At 47.7% G+C, this 22029-nt stretch overlaps 1 protein-coding gene across 3 annotated transcripts in view; it reads right to left on the bottom strand.

The window, feature by feature from the left end:
• atp2b1a (ATPase plasma membrane Ca2+ transporting 1a) overlaps positions 1–20852 on the bottom strand; it is a 43288-nt gene extending 22436 nt beyond the window's left edge. For 2 of the 3 annotated variants that reach the window (XM_079756079.1, XM_079756077.1), the window contains exons 1-7: positions 20539–20852; positions 12330–12846; positions 6256–6453; positions 4665–4922; positions 4111–4236; positions 1741–1899; positions 560–598 (exon numbers count right to left, since the gene is read on the bottom strand). In XM_079756079.1, coding sequence (XP_079612205.1) covers positions 560–598; positions 1741–1899; positions 4111–4236; positions 4665–4922; positions 6256–6453; positions 12330–12522 — 973 coding nt within the window. In that variant the 5' untranslated portion in view covers positions 12523–12846; positions 20539–20852. Of the gene's footprint in view, positions 1–559; positions 599–1740; positions 1900–4110; positions 4237–4664; positions 4923–6255; positions 6454–12329; positions 12847–20148; positions 20175–20538 lie in introns of those variants that run through there. The other variant, XM_079756078.1, reaches the window with a different exon arrangement.
• Between the last annotated feature and the right edge of the window lie 1177 nt (positions 20853–22029).

Raw genomic sequence — 22029 nt, 5'->3', positions numbered from 1 at the left:
CATTAAGCCCAGTTTACTTTAAACACACGTGTGTGTGACAGGATGTGTGTGTGTGTGTGTGTGTGTGTGTGTGTGTGTGTGTGTGTGTGTGTGTGTGTAAGGGGGAGGGGCTTTAATACTAGTACTGCTGTCCGCTCTATGTAATCTCAGTCTAGGGGATTAGCGCACGCAGCCCGCCGGCGGAGCCCATCCATGACCCGGGCTGGGGGGGGGGGGGGGGGGGGGCAGAGCCGCGTTCTGAGGCCCCACAGCTGACTACAGGAGGGAGGGGGGTGGTTCGATGGAACACATCATCCCGTTCCACCAAGACACCATTGGGGGGGGGGGTTACACGGGGCTGTAATCTTGTCATCCCTCTGGATTGGGCCACACCTCGGGGGGCCGCGGGGACAAGGTGGTGAAATTAGTGCGAAGGAAACACTATTTACTATTTACACGTGAGGCTTAAAGGATCTAGGCAGGCTCTAAGCCGCCAGGCAATTAGGCATGCTCCCGTGTGTGTGTGCGTGTGTGAGTGTGCGTGTGTGCGAGTGTGTGTCCGTGTCAGCATCCAGCTCACCTTTCTTGCGGTTCTCCGCAGCGCCTTCCTGCTTCTTGTCTGTGGAGCGAAGGAAGCGGAGGGAATGGAGTCAGCACAGATCATTATGGAATCCTCCTCCTTGATTTGAGGGGAGAACGATACGTAGCCCTGCATGAAGACACTCATAACGACTGAAGCCACCGCCTGGCTGTCATAAAGGAGCCATTATCTGAGACGTGTTGGCCCACACTGGTCCCACCGGCCTCCCGCCGAGGCTGCAGCCTGTCCCTGGTCCCGAATGAGCAGAAGGCATCAAAACAAACCAGCGTTCGATCGGGCTCCCTTTGACGTCCAGAAATAACTAGAGGCTAGGGCCGAGAACCCTGACGCTAGGGAGAGAGGGGGGGGAGAGAGATGTGCGTTCCTTCCTTGCTCCCCCCCCCCCCCCCGTTCCCTGGTGGCTTTGTTGCTGCCATCGGCGATCGCTGGTTCCTGCACAGCCTCAGCTTTTTCCACCTCCAGTCTCTCTCTCTCTCTCTCTCTCTCTCTCTCTCTCTCTCTCTCTCTCTCTCTCTCTCTCTCTCTCTCTCTCTCTCTCTCTCTCTCTCTCTCTCTCTCTCTCTCTCTCTCTCTCTCTCTCTCTCTCTCTCTCTCTCTCTCTCTCTCTCTCTCTCTCTCTCTCTCAAGCATTCGTTCAAAGTGGGGACAAAAGCCTCCCGCCCCAGATGGGCGGCTGGTTTAAAGAGGAGAACGGCGGACCAATCAATACAGGCCTGAAATGATAACGTGGAGAAGAGATGTATGTGTGACTGCGTGTGTCTGTATGTTACCGTGTGTGTGACTCTTTGTATGCGACTGCTTTTGTATGTGTGTGTGTGTGTGTGTGGCTGTGTTTGAGTGTGTATGTCTGTGTGTGTGTGTAACTGCGCATCAGTGTGTGTGTTTGTGACTTGTGTGACTGTGTGTGTGTGTGTGTGCAACTGTGTGTGTGTGTGACTGTGTGTGTATGTGACTGCTCGTGTGTGTGTGTGGGACTGTGTGTCTGCGTGTGTGTGACTGTGTGTGTATGTGACTGCTCGTGTGTGTGTGTGTATTTGTGACTTCTCGTGTGTTTGTGGGATTGTGTGTGTATGTGTGTGTGTGTGTGTGTGTGTGTGTGTGTATGTGACTACTTGTGTGTGTGTGTGTGCGCAGGCCGTGTGTCTGCGTGGCCGACGTACTTTTCCTCTGTTTCTTCTTCTCCTCCTTCTTCTTCTTCTCCTCCTCGTCGTCCTCCTCTTCTTCGTTGGCTCCCAGCAGGGTGAAGATGATTCCGGTCTGAGAGTTCACGCCCACGGCCGTGACCAGCATTTTCCCCGAGCCCTCCATGACGTGGGTGCCTGAGGACGAGAGGAGGGGGGAGGTCAAAAAATACACAACACACACAAGCACACACACATACACAGACACACACACACAAAGGAGGAAGGAATAACACACAGACTTCTGAGTAAATGCTATCAGCATGTTCAGCGGGTGTTTCTGCACCCCGTACGAGTCACGATGTTCCCCTCAGCGTTTCTCTCTGAGCCCTTTAAACCATGGCGCCCGTTTCACTTCACGCCGTCTTGCAGTGCCTTGAGAGAAGGAGCTGATGACCCGCGCCAAAAAATAAAACGACTTACAATAATGTTTGGTTTTGTTTTATTCGCCACCTGTTCAAAGCGTTTCCCTAGTGCCGTAGTGTGTGTGTGTGTGTGTGTGTGTGTGTGTGTGTGTGTGTGTGTGTGTGTGTGTGTGTGTGTGTGTGTGTGCAGGGGCTGAACCGAGGAGTAGGCCAGCATGCGAGGAGTGGAAAAATAAATAGTGGCTCTTGGTCTGCGGAGCGGGAGCACAAAGGATCAACCCGCCCAGTGAATCAAAACGACGAGAGGAGGCCGCTTGTTTTTGAAGCAAACGCGCCCCGGATCTTTCATCAGCGGCCTTTTATCGTAACACCCCCGGGCTGCCATTGTAGGGCAGATTAATGGCGGGACTGAATTAATGGAGGATTGTCTTGTCCCCGGAGTTAAATATCTGAATGTTAAGTATCCACTTGTGCTCCATCTGGCCGTAGAAAGCAGAAACATGGGGAGAACATATTGACAAAAATGTATCGAATCTAGAAATCAAAGGGAGAGAACGCAAGAGAGAGGAAGAGAGAAGGAGAGAAAGACAACTGGAAAAAGTAATAAATGTAAGGAATAGAAAAGCAAGGAAGTAAGAAAGTAAGAGATTGAGAGAGAGAGAGTGAGAGAGGGACAGGGAGAGAGTGAGAGCGAGCGAGAGATAGCAGAGGACAACATAAGGTTTCAGAGAAAAGGTAGCTGGTTAGGGTTAGCATGTACTAAATGTTTAGGAACCAGTAAAGTCAGAAAGAGAGTGAGACAAAGAGTGAGCGAGACAGATAAAGAGTGAGACTGAGAGAAGGAAGAGGTAGCGAGAGTGGCCGTATGTGTCCCTTAATGAGAGGATGCTTTTCCTTCCATCTTTCTTCAGGGATTTGGGGGAGGAGTAGGAGGAGAGTCAGAGCCAGGGGGAGGTGAAACAGGTGGGGGGGGATATGTTTCACATGCACCATGTCCCTCTTGGTTGCGTGGCGAGAGAAAGATGAGTGAAACTAAAACAAGGAATGCTCCTCTAGATTTGCTGCATACTCCCGGAGGAAAACAGGCAATCAGAGACGGAAAAGAAAAACTAAACAAAAAGCTATTTGAATCCATGACCAACCGGCTGTTGGTGGAAACAGATTAGGAACAAAACAAGCGAAGACCTTCCCCCTGTGAGCAGAGGCCTTTGACGAGGGATGCACAAAAGCTTGACCGAAACACTGTCTTACAGGAGTTTAATGTCTCCAACGGCGCTTTGGTCTAGTGTGTACGGCTGCTCGATTACGGGGAAAATCATAATCACGATTATTTTTGTCAATATTGAAGTCACGATTATTCAAAAGATTATTTTTGAGTTTGAAACATGATGTATTTATTCAGCATGTCTCTACCAAAAAACACTTTGTAACTAAGATTTTTGGTCATAAAGAAAATGTTCAAATCTAAAATAATGTACAGATATGTATCCATCTGTTCTGCACTTCCTATAACACATTTAAGAAAAAATTAAATAAAAAAAGAAAGCTGAAAAATCGATTATATTAGTTTTGTGATCGTATGACGCTAATATTTAAATCGTGATAGAATTTTGATTAATCGCCCAGCCCTACTAGTGTGTTACCATCATGTATGTGTTCATGTATGTCAGCATCACTTGGAGCTGACACACAATGTGAAGTATCACTTATGCTCGACAAACTTCCCTTCAGCGAACATTAAAACCTGGACCTGGAGTTGGTTGTCATAGCTCCTTTCGTTATTACAGATTTCAGTGAATCTGTTGATTTAATTAAATAGGTGGATCATAAATTGCCCATTTTATTATCTGTCACAAAGCAGCAATGAACATATCTGCTTCAGCCTCACTCAAATGGGACAAAAAACACCAATAATAGTGCGCTATATTTATTTGACAACCAAATTGGGTGACCCTCAGAGTATTTCAGTGTTAGTAGGCCTTACCCGACAACAGCATGGGATCTTTCGTCTGTGTTTTCTTGACGTGATCTGACTCCCCTGTGAGGGAACTCTCATCAATCTTGAGGTCGTTCCCTTGGATGAGGACGCCATCGGCAGGCAGCAGGTCTCCTGCGACACACAGCGGAGCAAACGGCCTTGAGGTTACACACCGGGGATCAGTCAAAGGCTTCTGCATCCTTTTAGCAAATTGTTTAGTTACTTCTCCAGCATTCCTTACATCGTCAACAAACGTTTGTGGTGCACTTCTGACTTCTTTATTGCACTTTACTGCCTTCCTCGCTTTAGGCTGTATTTTAAACTTCTGCTTGGACGCCAATAAGGTTGCTGGTCATTTAAACTGTTGTATTTTACTTGTTTACATGTGATCCTTCTCACAATGCCTCGGGCTGAACTTGCACCGAACCTCTTGCCAAACTTATTAATTTCCTTAAAAATTAAGTTATTGCATATCCAGCACTTGAACAATAACAAAAATACCTACAAACAGGTCTGTCAGGTTTGCCAACAAGGCAACACTCGGGCGAGCGTCCACATACCGTATTTGACTTGTGCGACGTCCCCGACCACGATCTCTGCCACGGGGATCTGGATGACCTGTCCTCCCCGGACCACGGTGAACTTCTGCTCCTGCTCGATGCGGCTCTGCAGCCCCCGGAACTGCTTCTCTTTGCTCCAGTCGTTGAAGGCCGTCACCAGCACCACGCAGACGACCGACAGCAGGATGGCGGCGCCCTCGATCCAGCCCGCCTCCGCCTCGCCCTCCTCCTCCATGCCCCCGGCGGCCTTCCCACAATCTGTTAACGCGGGGGGGGTTGAGAGGGTTCAGAAGGGATCCTCCTCACCGGCACGGAGCTCCACCTGACGCTCATCTGGGCCGCGGTTTGAGTTCGCATGATGTGTTCCTGCATTAATATTTCCTAACTCGCCCTAGTTAAGGGCGATTTTGGACACTATTGATGTCATCTATTGGTGTGATGTGACATGTGACATCACCCCCTGACAGCTCATATGACATCACAGTCTGACACGCCGGAACATTGTTAGTGAGTGAATCTCACGACCATGAAAACTGGAAGTGGAAATCAGTGTGCATCAGTGTTGCACTTCTTTTACGGTGCATTGTGTACCCATCATGGTACATTTGCGTTTTGGGACAAAACCAAATCAAGTTCATCCAAAGTTAACTTATCAAGTACTGCACTATATAGGGGACAAGATCTGTACACTCAAGATTTTGGACATTAAACTACAAAACGCTGACGCCCGTGTTCTGTGGTGCACTATATTGGGCACAAGGGAGCCAAATCGAACACGGGCCGTGTTTTATGATGCTAGTAGCAGCTGACAGTGAGGGCCTTCCTCTTCCTCATCTTCCTCATGCCCTGCTTAGTTCCTTACAGAATCCCTGTTGAAACGGGACAGGTTTGATCATTAAAAAGCACGGGGCATCTCCACTATGCTGACAACGCCCCCCTGCTCTACCTGCCTCTAAACGTTAATAGAAATGGCTTCCAGCCACCCCACGCTGAGAAGGTCTGACAGGGCCTAAACTGGAAGACATCCATTCTCATTAGCTCACTGGGAGAATGGCTCATTCAAAAATACAAGGGCTGCAAAGCATATCGTCTGCAGCCTCTTTCTCCTCCAACCCAATGGCTACAGACCTTACTGTGCCTCACAGTAAGGTCTGTGCACAGTACAGTACAGTACAGTGCACAGTACCTACCTCAGTGTGGGAGATGGAGCCCCCCCTGACCTTACTGGATGACCTCAGTGTGGGAGATGGAGCCCCCCCTGACCTTACTGGATGACCTTACAGTGTGGGAGATGGAGCCCCCCCTGACCTTACTGGATGACCTCAGTGTGTGAGATGGCGCCCCCCCAGTGAATGGGAGGGGTTTTGGGAGAGACGATAGTACACAGGTTGGCCAGCCCTTTTAATTTGTAGAATATATCCGTTATAGGATGTGACTTCATTGATTGAACATTATTGAAATCGCTATCAATCAGCATTGCCCACAGATATGTCCAGGTCATTTAAGCTTGGAGCTAGTTTAGATGTTAAGTAATGCAGATCAACAGAAGCATCACAGTAGCAAGAAGAGGAAAAAACAACGGGTTACTCACTAGTTCTATCAGCATCTTCGGGTTGGTAAAAAGAAAGGCCTAATGAAACTATGGCCGCCACCTCCAGAATGATGAGTGTCACGTCTTGTAATGCTTCCCATACTAACTGAAGGAAGGTTTTTGGCTTTTTAGGAGGTATTAGATTCTCCCCAAACACAGTTTTCCGTTTCTCGATGTCTGCAGGTTGTCCGCTAAGACCTAGAAAGAGAGAGAGGGGAGAGAGAGAAAAAATAAGGGGTGAGGGTGAGATGAACAATGAACTGGATAACCTCACACAAGTCAAATCCATTTCAGATACTCTCCTAACAAACAACTAGTCTCGAACGAAACTGAAAGTGGCCTTTGGAGAATCCCATTTTAATAAGCAAAAGGGTCTCTTGTTCCCTCAAGAAAACAATCTATCCGATTCAAAAGGTCAGCGAGCAGTTACATCAGCGTTGTGACCATGCCTTTTTTCTGAAACCATGAACCCCAACCATGATACACGGTCTGCAGGCCATGGACCAGTTGTAAACCCCCTTCCCAGTTTCTTATCTTCATTGTCATGAATTTAATAAACGGTAAAGGGGATTAAGTAATCAATTGGAGGAGCTGAAATCATCTCAGCATCATGCACACACACCTCTGTGCGTACCATTAAGAGACTGATATTTTTCGTCTGGCTGGTTATTCATCCATGTGCACGGATAAGCATTCCGCCGCTGGCCATTGAAATACCGCTGCATTCAAGGCTGAGTCGAATATCCTAAAGGACCTTCGCACATCTGATGATCCGCGACAGCTTTTCAGCTCTATTCACGAGGATGGTGCGGGGGTGGCTCTGCAGACTGGACTGAACTGGACTTGGGCACGTGTGTGGTCATGTGTGTGTGTGTGTGGCCATGTGTGTGTGCGTGTTGCAGAGGCAGAAGGGGAGATGGAGCAGAGAGAGGGGAGAGTGACTGTGTGAAACTGCTGCTGACAGGCAGATGCGTCGAGAATGAGAGGGGGGGTGTGTGTGTGTGTGTGTGTGTGTGTGTGTGTGTGTGTGTGTGTGTGTGTGTGTGTGTGTGTGTGTAGTGAGGACGAGACAGGCCCCCAGCGTGTTGCCGGGGACCCACTAATGACGAGAGGGGAGCAACTGAGTCCTGGAGGGGGTCTGGGTTCATCGTCTTGATAGGCAGCGGGGGTTAGGTGAGGGGAGCACAGCACGCGCACATGCACACTGTTCATGCCTCTAGATGTGGGTAAAAAGTCTGCATTGCAGGGCTTTGAGGTGAGACACACACACACCAACATTCGCAGCCTCCCGTCTTTGTCGAAGCATTTTCAGCTTCCTAAAAATAAACTTAAATCTTCAGCCGACGGTGGAGAGAATGCCAAGAGAGAAGAGAAGGCTTCAGGAAGGTCTGTTTGGATGTTCAAGGTGAATGTGACTGGGTGGAGTTCGCATGAGTCGAGATGACACAAGAGGAGCCTACCAACACACACACGCGCACACACACACACAAATATATATGCACACACACACACACACACACACACGGGAATCAAGAGACAGGCAGCGAGACAGGGAATGCCAGAGCGAGTGCGAGAGAATGAATGGGTTGTTCTTAATGAGCCGTTTAAATCAGAAAACTGATGTGGTTTGTGATAGTGAAGAGCCTTTCATGTGGGGAATAATTGATTGTCCATATTTTTGGATGGATGCATTATTCCCGCAGTATTCTTTGTGTAAAACCATTTTAGTGACTTCTTTCTACAGCATAATCGGTTGGTTTAATAATGTTTTCTGGCATGGAAAGATGACGACTACAGATGTCTAATCTTTCATTTTAACAATCATTATGAAAACAGTCTATTATAAACTTTGAGAATTATCCGGCATGGTTTGCCTTCTCTGTGTTTAGACAAACACCAAAATACATTTGCTGTTTGGGGTTATTTCTTTGGTAGACTTGAAACAACTCAACGGCTCAGACTTATAATGGCCTAACATTATTTTGTGTTGCGTGACATTATTCCACTTGAAGATGTGGTCTCAGCCATTTGAAGTTACACCCGAATACAAAGACAAAAAAACAACAATGATGTTACGGTGATTGGACATACTGAATTAAATCGCAATTCGGTAAGAAACAGCCTCAAAGGACCCCGATTCATTTCAACATGTATCGGCCTAAGCGGGTCCAGGCTTTTACACGCTTAAAAGAGAGGGAAAGATATCCAGAAAAAGAGACATTGTGGTCATGTCAATCGTAGCACACGCCAACTCCTTCATCACGATGAAATAACGCGCGGGCCGTCAACAAAAAGACCTCGCTGTCGACCCTACAAACTCTAGGAGCCATCGATGACTCACTGGCTCAAACATGGCGGCCTGTTGTGGCTGCCTGGCCATCTCTCAGCGCCGGCTTTGATTCTCTAGGCCTCTAATGAAAACATGCTGACAGCTAATAACCCATTACATTTTCCACTGCATTGTCCCCCCCCCCTCCCTGTCCATTGTCCCTCGGTCTGCCTTCATGCTCGGGACATAAGTGCATGAACAATCATAATGTAAAAAGGACGTTAAAGGTTAACACCGGGCCTCCCCCTCCCTCCCTCTCCCTCCACAGCGACCGAAAACAGACGGCCGAGCACATCATCTCAGCACAGGGAGTCTGTCTCCAGTTAAGTGGCTAATCATTAACAGTTTAAAACGGACCTAGTTGTCCCTACACGGCCCCTCAGAACGCTGTCAGTTCAGCCACCACTGGCGAGAGGAGAGGGGGAGGGCTGCTGAGATCCTATCCTCCTTTCCTTCCCAACATGGGCCAAAGCTGCCGCGTAGAGAGCCGCTGGTCCAACCACAGGTTGGTTTGTTCCTCTCCATCCGCGCGAACCTGTGGGCCTTATCCGCGGCCATCTTGGCTCTAGCAGCCAGCTGGACGGGGGGGAAGTGAATGCAGAATTCTGTGGAGTCCAGCCAGTTAAGTCTCCCGGTGAAGATAGCGTTGGCCTTTGACCTAGCGCCGCCGCTACCCTCGAACCCGGCAGGTGGGGAGATGTTCCACCATGTCGCTGCGCTCAAAGGTCAAACCATTTGCACTTTACCCGTACTGGCCGCTGACCTTTCCATGCGCACCCAATGAGGTTGCGGGCTTGCAGACAAATAAAGAGGCTCTGCCCTGACGACATCGCTGATCTACGTTGCTCGTGGCCCTTCATCCCATTTTGGAAAGAGATAAGCGGTATGTCAATACCCGTTATGTCATGTGTTGAAATAGGATATTAACTAAAAGTGTAAAGTGCCTCTCACACGTAACATAGCTCTCTGTGTTGCAGGCCGACCTAGCAACAGGCAGGTTGCACCACAAGCATCCCAGACCGTTTCTGAAGTGTTAGGCCATCAATCTTCCAATAAGGCTCCACAAAATGAGGGTCAATTCTTATTAACCAAGTGAGGAAATGCGGTTGTGCAATGATGGAAGTCAGTGAACGCCTCTCGCACTCGAATCACGGTATGGCATCTAGAGATTACAACAGGTATTAACAACAACAAGTGACGGTGCTGACTCAACAGGCAGAGCCATCTGCCGCCTCCGCTCACAGGCCAAACAAACCTCCTCACCTCGTCCTTCAGAGACACCGAGCCAACGCCGCCACTCTGCTTGTGAATTACCAGCAGAAAACGATCATTTAACGCTCTGCGCCTTCCTGTTGAAGGCGCCCGGGGTGATCGCCGTGGTGACGGATGCTAAGGGCCTGACGGCGTTGTGAATGCAGGCAAACAGCAGGATCGTCTGTGCCCACAATCGATTGGATCAATAGGACGGGACCCAAATATTTGACTCCACCGAAATAGCCATCAACAAAAAATAAGTGTCAGAGGGGAGAAAATGGGGCGAGATGTTTGATAACATCGAGAGGGAGGGGCCCTTTCTTCATTTACACGCTGATACAAAGTGGGTGGAATACAGGCGGTAAGATGTGCGCCCGCTGCAGAGAGGACATTGAGACTCACTTCAACGGGCCGGTATAGTCTGAGCCCTGGACTCTGCCGAGACGGATAAAAATAGAGTTGTGAAGCATAAAAGCACAGCTGCGCCAGTGAAGTTAAGTCAAACTTCGGGAGGGAGAAAGGAAGAACCCCCCCCCCCCCCACCACCACACACACACACACACACACACACACACACACACACACACACACACACACTTGGAAAGGTTGAAGGATTAGCAACAGGATAGACTTAAGAGGTTAGAGAAATGCCCGGCCCACTAATTGGAAATCCCTTTTCAATTGTCAAGCTCCTGTAATCTTAAATGACGGCTTAATTTCTCAGTCGGATGGCCGACGGCCAGACTCAAAACCACGAGTGCCCGGAATAAACGGACCTCCCTGCAACTAATCTGTTAGTAGCACTGGTTAGTAAGCGTGTGGGTCAGCAGGCAGGCCTTCCAGAACCTCTGGAAACTCTCGAGAGAAGAAGAAGAAGAAGAAGAAGAAAAAAGCATTTGCAAGACGCTGCCTCTGCAATCTCATTTGGCAAAATAAAAAAGGGAAGAAAAGTGAAAGCAATTTTACAAGATTGATTTGAAGATTGGCTACGGAAATATCCTGCCATTAATGCACCAAAGTAGTCCCTTAAGTATCAATAGTAGAACATTTTAGACTGAAACAAGCTGCTTATTGCTAAAATGGGGCCTTAATTAGGACTTGAGACGCCATTCAGACGGGGGACAGTCATGCAAACAACCAGATTGTATGAACGTCACCAGATAGAAAACAAGATGGTAAACTTGGCCCAACCAGTCATTTCCAAATCACAACCAGGACAACCTGCATGGTGCCCTTCAGTAAACAATGCATGCTCAACAACTCTGCGGTAACACCACCTCACACAATGGAACCATTGTGTTCATGACACCCAAGAGCACCTCGCAAGAATACTGCAAGGTGATGTTCCTGATCAGGACCTAGAGCTTTAGATCCAGCCTGCGTTCTCTTTAGAAGGCGACGGATCACTAAAGGCTAGTGACGGCCGCTTGCCAGCGTTTTCCTTGCTATGGCACAGTTGCCTCCACAGAAGATACGCGGTGTCGTTTAAATCCTGGATGAAACTGAAAATCCCCGCCCAAACAGGGTCCAATCAAGGTCGCATCCGTGATGAGGCAGGCCGACAGTCTGTAGAGCCACAGACTGTATGTGTGTGCTATGAGTGATCGAGACGGAGAGAGAGAGAGAGCCAGAAGATAAAAGAGAAAAGACAAATAGAGTTTGATGTGTTGGAATGCAGCGCTGCGTGGATGAGGCCCATAAGGTGACTGTGCAGTTATTTTGCCCTCACCCCAGCATACTTGGCCTGGTTACATCTGCTGAGTTGGGAAAGGTGCCTCCATATATGCACGGCTTAGGGTCCCAGTGACGGACAGGAAGTCTATAATCCAGGCGGTTTTATGGGTCGGTGGCCATCATTATGCCACGCCTCTAAAATCAAATACCTGCCTCAGCAAATTGAACATTTACCTCCCTACATCTTTTAGCTCTGGTAAACAGAACTGATTATCCTAATCCACTTGTGCAGGCATGACATTTTGCGCCGATTTCTGTGTAAGCCCAGCAGCCTGTGTCAGAACCCGGTAGTGTTCATGTATGTGACACACACGCACTCCGTCCCCTGCACGGAAAGCAGTGACATGCCGCAACTGGTACTCTGCCCAGGGCAAGACAGCTGCTGGGAACACACACACACACACACACACACACACACACACACACACACACACACACACACACACACACACACACACACACACACACACACAGGTGAAAGGAAGGGCAGAGGGAGAACAAGAGACTGAGAGCACGAGGGCGATGGACAGGCTCCAGGGCGGTGCCGGCTGTCAGGCCACCTGTCCGCCATTCGTGTTTTAAGGAAGTGATGTCAAGGTGACGTGGGTGACAGGGGGCCAACGACTAACCCCCCTCCTAGACCGTGGCGACATGACAGCTGCAGACACACAAACGTCTCCGTACAGGAAGAAAAACTTAAACAACAAGATCAACGGGTGACGGTGAAGATTGGGTAGGGCACCCGCCTACGGCATACCATCGACGGGCGACGTTTTCAAGCGGGCGCAGAGTCCTTGAACGTCCCCGTAGCTCTCCCCTATCTTGCCCAGCCCCTCTGCTCCACGCAGTTCCATGAGCGAGCGCAGGTCTTTGAGCGAGCACCCAAAGTCCCCGCCATGGTTGTTCTCCACGACGGAGTTCTTGACGCCGCTGTACGAGTTGTTGGCCATCGTGTCCGCCGCACACCCCGCCTCGCTGCTCAACAGTACCGGAGGGGGGGAGGGGTTGGGTGGGGGGGGGGCAGGTGGCTCTCTGGTAGGGGGAGCGGCGATAGATTAAAAAAGGGTTGCTTTAAATCCTGGAGCGAGCGAGTGCAGGCGTAGCTCCCATGGGCAGCGGAGCAGGGATCCTCTCAGAGGCAGCTGGGGCAGCAGGCCAGGGCGCCGGACTGGGACGGATCACAGAAAGCCATTTCCCCTCGGAGAGCTGAGCTCCTAGTCTTTCATGTTGACTGAGGATCATCCACAGAGCCAGAGAACCCCAGACACCCGGATCTGAAAGGGAAACCGGGGAGAGAGAAAGGTCACTGTTAGTGATGAGGAAGGGTTGCCATTAAAAAAAACATACTTGGACATCAAGGACAACACTTGGGACCTATTAAAAGAAAACAGTCAGTGGGCGACGGCCAGGCCTTAAGATGCCAGTTCAAAAGCAGTGTGCATCCTTATTGGCAGCTTTACACCCTTTTTTAACTTTTACAACTGTCTAGAGGACAGTAACTCGAAAAGTGAAAAGTGTGAAAAAAACTTTCCATTGAGCAGCTCAAATTTAAACCCTTGAAGGCTGACGTTAAAGATTGACTTTCCTTGTCTCGCCTGGTAAGTGTTCCATTTATAAAGCTATGAATTGCGTCTGAGGCAGTGCTGGATGCCTGCAACTGATCATATGCCTTTCATTATAGGAATCCAGGGAAGACTCTTATATTCATCTAAATATCAACCCTTCACAGAGCAGAAGATGGATAATGTCGCACAAATATAATAAATTGATAATTTTATGGCCGTTTGTCCTATTTTGGAGTGATGTCTGCAAATATGTGCAATGTTATTGGAATGTAAGATGGGACTAACATGAAACACTCTGGGGTTGAAAAACATGCCATAGTCACATTTTTACTGCCACCATCACTATTGCTCAAAATCTGATTATCTCTCCTTTTTCCCCACTGGACCAAAGAGATTCAGAGAGGGAGAAAAAGTCCCTGGTTTGATTGAGCTCTGAGTGGATGGGTTTTTATTCTTCGGGCAACCGTCATTTAAAATAATTTGAACAAAAAGTGAAAGCCACAGAGAAAATAATGCACAGCTTTAAGTGACTGGTCAAGATCTGTTCCAAACAACCCATATCAGACCAAGCAGAGAAAACGCTGTAAATTTCCCAAGACCGTTTGATTTGTCCTACAGAGGCAGCAAATGTCTCAACATGCTCACCTTACAACCAGACTCCATGCCCAGCGTACTGCTCTGTGTTTATGGAATGGCCCTGCATGATTTCCTTTCAGCATCATAAGTGGAGCATTAGCAGCCCTGCCTTGGGCAGAATTAGATTTCCCTTTCTAGCACAGTAGTACTTGGCCCTTACAGAAACCAAAAGATATTACCACACAAAGTATGTGTATCTCAAAAAGTTCCTTATCGTATCATATGCCATTCGAAACACTCCAACCACGGCTAATTGATTGGGGCTAGATGCTCCTTTAGGTTTGGAATCAGATCAAGTAAGTGTGCCTTTTTGAAATATTTTTCTGTAAATTCCAAACCAAACTTATTTTGTTCATTCAAAAAAAGCGTATCACATCCTAATTAATTTGAACTACAAAATTTGGTATCCCGGTATGTTAATACTTACATACTACACAAAACCAACCGAAGACGATGATAAAACATCTTAAAGTATTACAAAACTGGTCAAAAAAAGATGTAGCCTAATAACCCAAAGCCAGAAAGGACTTGGGGAGAAAGAACCATCTTCTCTGCAGGTTGGCTTCCGGCGTTTAAAAGGTGAGCCGGGACCGGCTGACTGATTAGCCTAGGAAAAGCCTCCTATTTAATCTAATTAGGACTATCTGTGGCATCAGGGAGCTCCCGGTGCTCTACGCCAGAGTCCATTCAAACAAGACCCTGCTTACCAGTTCAGCTTTAATCAGCCTAACATAATCGGAATCATTCCTTCAAAAGCGCAGCAGTTGTCATGCAGTTTTAAAGACGAAAAGAGTGAGGGGGGATTTTGTTTAATTAAATTCTGTCAAAGAGAAGAGGCTGAATAGGAGTGCTGGAAGGGGCCCTATCAAGTCGGGACTGATAGCGGTTACGTTTGACTCTGAGCCTCAAATCCTTTTGTGAAAAAGACAAAGCAAATACTGTAACTCTTATTTGAAAGCTTTGAACAATGCGACCGTATGGAGCATGTCATGGGAGGGGACGCACACTCACACACATTTCCTAGGAAAAAGAAAATGCAGTGATGCTGTTGTGATGGCCACCAGCTGGACGGTCTATTTTACTCACTATGTGCATTAGCGTCTGGCTAGAACACAATGAGCTAAACAAGCCTGCCAGGAACGCTATTCATTACCTGGTGAACGCCAGACACCCCGTCGCTCCAACAAAGAAAGAAACACAAAAATTCCCAGAATATGGAGTTTTTAACTGGGACACACGCCACGGGAGATAAAGAAACAGCCTTTATTTATCAGCAGCCTCACAAGTGGATGCTTTTCCGTCTCTGCCGTGGAGCGACTTGGAAACTATGCCGTCACATGTTGAAATTCTATTTGGAGCCATCTGCCGCGGAAAAGGGGGACAGAATTTATTATTCATTACGCTGCATAATTGCAGGGTAGCGTTGATTACTGGCGTGGCATCGGTTGCTGGGGCCAGTGCCCCCCCGCCCCCCATCACCACCACCACCACACCTACTCTGGAGGGGAAACACCGTGTTCACTTCTGGGGGTTTTCAGTGCATGCTACGCTCTGCACACATCATTTCACATGGCGTTTTCCTATGGCCATCAGATATGAAGCAGTGAAAACAGAAGTGAAACGCTGACTGAAACGCCTCAATGGAACATATCACGGTGGTAGCGCCGAAGCTCCTCCACTGAAACACAGTGACCGGGTCCGTCTGACTTTCAGAGACTGGGCCTGACGGTAGAGTGATGTTACCATAGCGACTGAGTGTATTCCAAGACATTAAGTTCCACTACATCCAGATGACTTTCGATGTCATCTTGCACACTGCAGCAGGACTTGTTTGAATTGGGGGGGGTTTCCGCTGGAAATGGTGGACACATTTGCAAGTGCCCCGAGCACAGGTTCAACCTGAAGTAACGAAAGCAGTCCCCCCCAACCCCCACCCACGCCTCCCTCTCGCCCATGACACCACACAAGCGGCAACAAAGCCAAGATGAAGCCAGTGCCAACGTTTGCGGCGCCGTGACAGTTTCGGGTTGCGGAACAGGTCACATGTCACAACAGTGGAAAATCATTGGTGATTGGATCTCCCTAGCCAACAGCTGGCACGGTGTGGTGGGCTGAACCGCGGCGGCGGCTGAAGCTAACCCCTTGTCACAGAGTGTCCCCTGCTCGGTGAGAACTCACACAACGTGATGGCCCCGACCCATGGCCGGAAGGCGCTCGTGTCGTGATGACCAGGGGCCTGTTCTTTATTCAGGCTGTAAGGACGCAGTGCTCCGAAGTTTGACCAAACACATCCGCTGCTGATATCGGGGGGGGGGGGATGGAACACGTGGGGGAACACGTACACGTTGGACGGAAGCGCAGCCCCGTTAAGCGTTCCGAGTTACGTACCAATCGAAGGAAACCCTCTGGCAGGTTGTGGGCCTCTGCGTGCCAACGACTCCGCAGAGGAGAAGGACACCAAATACAGGGATCCCTCCGCACTGGAAGCTGCCGATTGGAAGGACGGTATTTTTAGCTTCCCCAGACTGCCCACCCCATCTCTCCACCCCCATCCCGACCCACCACGGCTGATCTGGGTCAGGCCCTGTAAATGCGGAGGACCAGGGCCTCCTTGCGCCGTGTGGATTCACAGATCTGAGGGCTGTGCTTCACACCAGCACTGAGGAACCTCTAAATAGCTCTCCAACATTGTCACCAGGCCAGTTCATAAGGACACGGGCGGAGGTGTCAGGCTCAACACACACTTCACTTTGCACGCTGAGCTCCACTTTCTTTTGCTGTTTGGTTTTTAGGGGTCTCTAAAACACTTAAAACCAGAAAGGAATGGCATTTATAGATGAAATTCAAACATTGATGGTGGGTCATCAGTGAAAGGATATTTATCGCTCTTGGCAGTCAAGCGTTGCCGATACAGGATTCAGGAGATATAGCCTCCTGTGCAACGACATTCCGAGGGAAATCGTCCACAAGGGAACCTCTTTAGCGCAGAAGCTTTGAGGAAGCCGATCAGATCTTTGGTTACCAGGCTAGACAGAGAATCTCCCCACTGAGGACCTGTCGCCCAGCTATCGGCTGCCACGGGGACCTTGCTATCGCTACTGAACTATGTTCATGGTATAAAATGTGTTCATGGTAACACTCTTGAAAGGATGCAATGCATTCGTTTTGAATAGCTCCAAGCCTTACTGATGGTAGCATTGTTGGCATTACATAACACTGTTAAAATTACATAACATGACTATTACAATATTGCACCATATAAAATAGATAATAACAGCAATAAGGATCTTCTTTGCTCCTTTATCATTTTGAGTGGGGGGAGAAGACAACACGTTTCCATGTTTGTCCTGTGTCTTGGTTGCCAATCAAAACCTTGACCTCATATGGCACTATTATCACTTGGCATTTCCTCTTTCGGGAACAAATTAAGTAGTTCTGAAAGGGTTCAAGACTCTTGGTTTCTGGTGCGCAGCAGACCTTGAGTGAATCAACCAAGGAAAAAGATTACAAGCAAAAGGCCATCGTGAGTAAATACCATTGCAATGCACTGAACAGTACAGCAGCAGACTATGTTTAGCTTTCCATTCTAGTTTACATAGATTAAATGTCACCCTAGACGAATAACCCACAATGACCAAATACTTTAAGCAAATAATACTTTTAAATAGGAGCTAGTCCAGTGCCATTAATTTAGTCCTCCAGTAGACTACTGCGTGGACGGCTCTGCGATAGTACTGCAGCATAGTGCGACGACAGATTGGTTCCAAGACCACCCTAGCAAAATGTGTCAGAAATGTATTGAGAAGTTATCACGGTCACCTCTGAGTGGAAAAATTATTTGTCTAAAATCAACAGGAGAGCCAGAATGACTTGGCTCATAGTGATGACTTCAGCTCAGGGACTGCCATACAAAGACAGGCAAATCATCACGTGATAGGCAAATACTAAGAGATGCTTTCCAAAACACTGTTGATCTGCAAATGAAGCAGAGTCAATCATTATTTTAATTAATAAATACAGAAGGATCTAGACCAAATAAGTATATTCTACTGTAAGGTACAAGACATTACTTGAAGTCATAATTAGTCTTAAAAGATCTTATCAGGCATTATAGATAGGTAGCTGGAACTACTACTACTACTAATGCAACTACTACTACTACTACTACTACTACTACTACTACTACTAACACTACCGCCACCACCAATGCTCAAAGCCTAAATGAGTACCATTTATAGTTATAGTTATGTCATTAAACTTTGAATTTTGAAAACAGCCACTGTTGCATACAGTATGGTAATAGATACACTACACTTTAAACAGAGCTACATCTCGATAGTACTGCTTGCCATCAACTTGTGTTTATCTATTTTCGAGTGACCATGACAGTGAGGGGGCAAAGGCCTCAGACAGTAGAGCAGATTGCATTACTTATGGGTTTGAGAGTGAATGATTAAACAAAGTCTAGATATCTGTCTGTATGTATACTTTTCAGACCTAATACCCTGAATCAAATATACTCTAAATTAACCATGATTGCTATGCCAATGAACATCAAGAAAGAGAAAATCATTAATCAAATATGAAATATAGGCAAATTGTTAAATTGTGTTTACCGTTATAATGCATAAAGGACAAGCTCAAATAGCCACAGACTTTACAGACCACTATACCAGGAATGATAGCAGTAGGTTGCAGCAGTTGGTGGTCATACAACACCCTATCCACTCCCTATTATCTTCTTTGACAAGCTATGATTCATACTCCACCATGCTATAGAGTTTGTCTTTTGCTGACAGCATGTCTTGGTCCATACTAGTATCACACACATTCTAATGCATTAATTTACCACACACTCATTAAAACAAACAAGGGTCAAGCGCGGCTCGGTGCTTGGGCCGCGTGGATCCTTCTAAAGCTGTAAGTGTTGGTATGAAGACGTGCGTGTCTCGTACTGTGTAACTCTGCTCATGCACAGGGGCAGGGTGTCTTTTAATTGGACGGGGGCTATTTCTTTCTCCAAGACACCAGAAGGTATTCGGTGACAGTGCACTCTCCAGCATCCAGGCTCTCCATCTAATAGCATCAGGGTCGGGTGGGGCTCAAGAGCTGTAGTCTGAACGGTTACTTGTGAATTTAAGTTAATCTTTTCAGTCACGTTGCTCTAGCTGACGAACATGTCACCTTCCTGGTTCAGTTAGGTTACAATTAGGGTAGGGTCGGCCTGTCTGGACTTTGTGAGCAAGCCTAATGATCATATTGATGATTAAGTGCACGCCCTAACATAACTGTGTGCTAATGTTGCCTCCATGTAATAAGAACTTATTTTCTAGTGTAGCTTCTTCCTCTCTTCTACTAACTTCGTTTCTCACGGGCTTTTAAGGGTTGTCCTTCTACAACGTTTCATGGAAGTATGATTAAAAAAAATGAATAAGTCATAAACCGTTAAAGACAATAATCACATTCTTAAACCGAAATGTAATCATCAATTATGAATGCGTCTTATTTTGCAGGTGTTATGGATACATTCCTATATTCTAGGGCGCAACGCCCAACCACCTAACCAAGAACCGCACCAGCTAACGCCACCCTCAGCCCCGGCAGTATCCTCGCTCCCAGGCGTTCTCATCTCACGACGGAACGCCTGGTCCTGGATGCTCCAAATGAGCCTTATTGGTGAGAGAGGGCGGGACTTTCCGTTACATGATTTTAGCAACGATAGAGAGGGAGGGACTTTCGATCGAGAGATACCCGTTTCCCTTTAATGTCTTGTTAATGCTTTTCCTCATAACCTAATAGGCGTACTCATGGTCGATGTTGTTAATGTTATTCTTGTCATGCTCTTATTCTTCTCGTGCCGCGGACTGTTAGCTGACGAACACAGCTCATAGAAAGTAAGAGACCGGAAATTGTGTTGCCGCTGACCGGGATATCGCTACAATTTATGACCCTATCTCAGCCGACCCTGGCAGTGCACGGCTCTGCAGCACACAAGCCCACAAATTGTCTTCTTTGGGTGCTCTAACGGGGGGTTTTCCGACCGACTCCAGACCAAGAATACATTTAAATATAAAAAGACCCTATCCAATAAAAAGCACACTTGCTCAAATTCGCCTGTTGGTAATGGAATGGTTATTTAACGTTAGAAAATATTCGGGAAATGGTCAATATAACTGACAAATGACTCGTAAACGCGCCAGCATTGTATTTAACGGAATAGCCATGCCAACGGTCTGAGCGAATTCCTCCTTCACACAAATGAGCTGCTGAACTTTGTCGCCAGGCGTCGTGCACAAGCAGCTGCACCATGTACAGGATAACACAAGAATAACACAATAATAACGATTCAGCCGCAAGAGGAAGAGGTTAGCTTACACGTTTAGCCGAGTAGCCGACTAGCCTCCACTCATTGCACACCAGGCATTTATCCCAAAACCCTATTCTTGCACCGCTGTGACATTTCCGATAGCATGTTCCAGCTCAGTATCGCCACGGACAAGGTGGTAGAGAATCCGACCCGGCCGACCAGGAGAGCGGCTGGAGTCCCAGAGGAGGAGCAGCCCGGTGCCAGCCAGTCCTGATGTACCGTTAGCATCGAGCTACTGCCCCGCTAGCGCACGGCGGTCTGCTCGGCGGGCACAATGTGCGGACCGTAGAGAACACCTCGCTGTTGGACCACACGGAGGGCGCCGCGTCAGAGACACGCCGAGCCCTTTTTACGCAGGCTTGGCTGGAAATACGAAAAATGCAAAAAAAAATACTTACTCGGTTCCCTGAAAAACAGCCCAGGTCCCCTTCTCTCTTACGTTCCCCCTCAGTCTCAGCGAGGGACTGGACGCGCTCCCCCGACCAGAGGCAGAGTCCCGCCCACCGCACTGTCACAACACCGCCGGGGACATGTGATGCATGTCAGGAGGATGGGCATGGACCCTGGTGTACGTCCCCATTGGCTCAGCCGGCGGATCAGTCGCCTATGGAAACGGTTACGTCACGGATCCCACTGTCTTCTTTTCCCCGTCTCACGTTATAATAACGGGATAATACAAAGATAGATGGCCCAGGTCGAATCATATGACACAGCCGGCAATCAACGGCACCTTCTCGGCTCGGCGGCCGTCCACCACATTGGGCTGGTCTGTTGTCTGCACCGCCGTTGACTCTCCACCCACACCAGTCAAGACTTCCCTCGGCGCCTAATCAAACCTGACGTCATTATTTCCATGACGTAGTGCTTTTTTTTTTCTTCTTTCACTGGATCTCAATGCCCGTATTCATTCCCCTAATCCCATAGTAGAGACAGAATAACCAATTTTCAGACATTTTTCCACTGTCACTTAAACAGTGATGAATTGGGTTAAAATTTTTCTTGCCTAAATCGAATTTGTAACACGTTAAATGCTGTTCACACACACACACACACACACACACACACACACACACACACACACACACACACACACACTGTCTATACCACAAGAACATGTAGATGATGGAGAAGCAATAGACGCAGGAACAATATAGCATCAATAAAGCAACAAGAACACATTTGCATATGAAATCAATTGTGAGTGTTGATTGAATACACCGACACATATAATAAGGTACAATGCTGCAAACTGTGAGCAATGCAAGGATAGACAGCTGAAAGCATATGGTGGAACACGTCTTTAAAATGTTCCTGATATGCTGATTGGATCTCCATTCAACATGAATAGTCATGACTAACGGCCCTTTCTCGCCTGGGGTCCTAAATCAGACATCTATGACCTATGGTCATGACAGCAGGTCAAGGATTTTTACGACTAAACATGTTGACCCCGGTTGGACATTCACATAGGGCCTACGTGTGGGTAGATGATAAACAGAACCAGGAGAGCTTCAGATAGGCCCAATGTAATAGCGCTACTTGCTGTTCATACATAATGGGATTCATTATTAACCATCCTAACAGCACAGAGGTATTTAGGCAGCACACACTTTTTGTATAGTAGGGGAAAAGTTCAAAGTGATCATGACCCTGTACATTCACAAAGCTAGGAGAATGTCAGAGTCACATCTTGGACGCCTTATGAGGGAGAGCGAGAAAGATCAAGCGGGAAGGCAAGAACAAGCAAGAACAAGGTTGTTTATTTAAAATGAGGTGAAGTGCTGAAATGACATAGACCTTATTCACGCACCATGTAATGGATGATTTCCCAATCACGACTTCACAAGCGGAGAGAGACGCAGACAGCGAGACACAAAGCCAGAGAGCAG

The sequence above is a fragment of the Pollachius pollachius genome (assembly GCF_949987615.1).
Source record: "Pollachius pollachius genome assembly, chromosome: 18".
Lineage (NCBI taxonomy): Eukaryota > Metazoa > Chordata > Actinopteri > Gadiformes > Gadidae > Pollachius > Pollachius pollachius.
The sequence above is the reverse complement of the archived record's forward strand: the minus strand, read 5'-3'. Positions and strand labels throughout refer to the sequence as shown.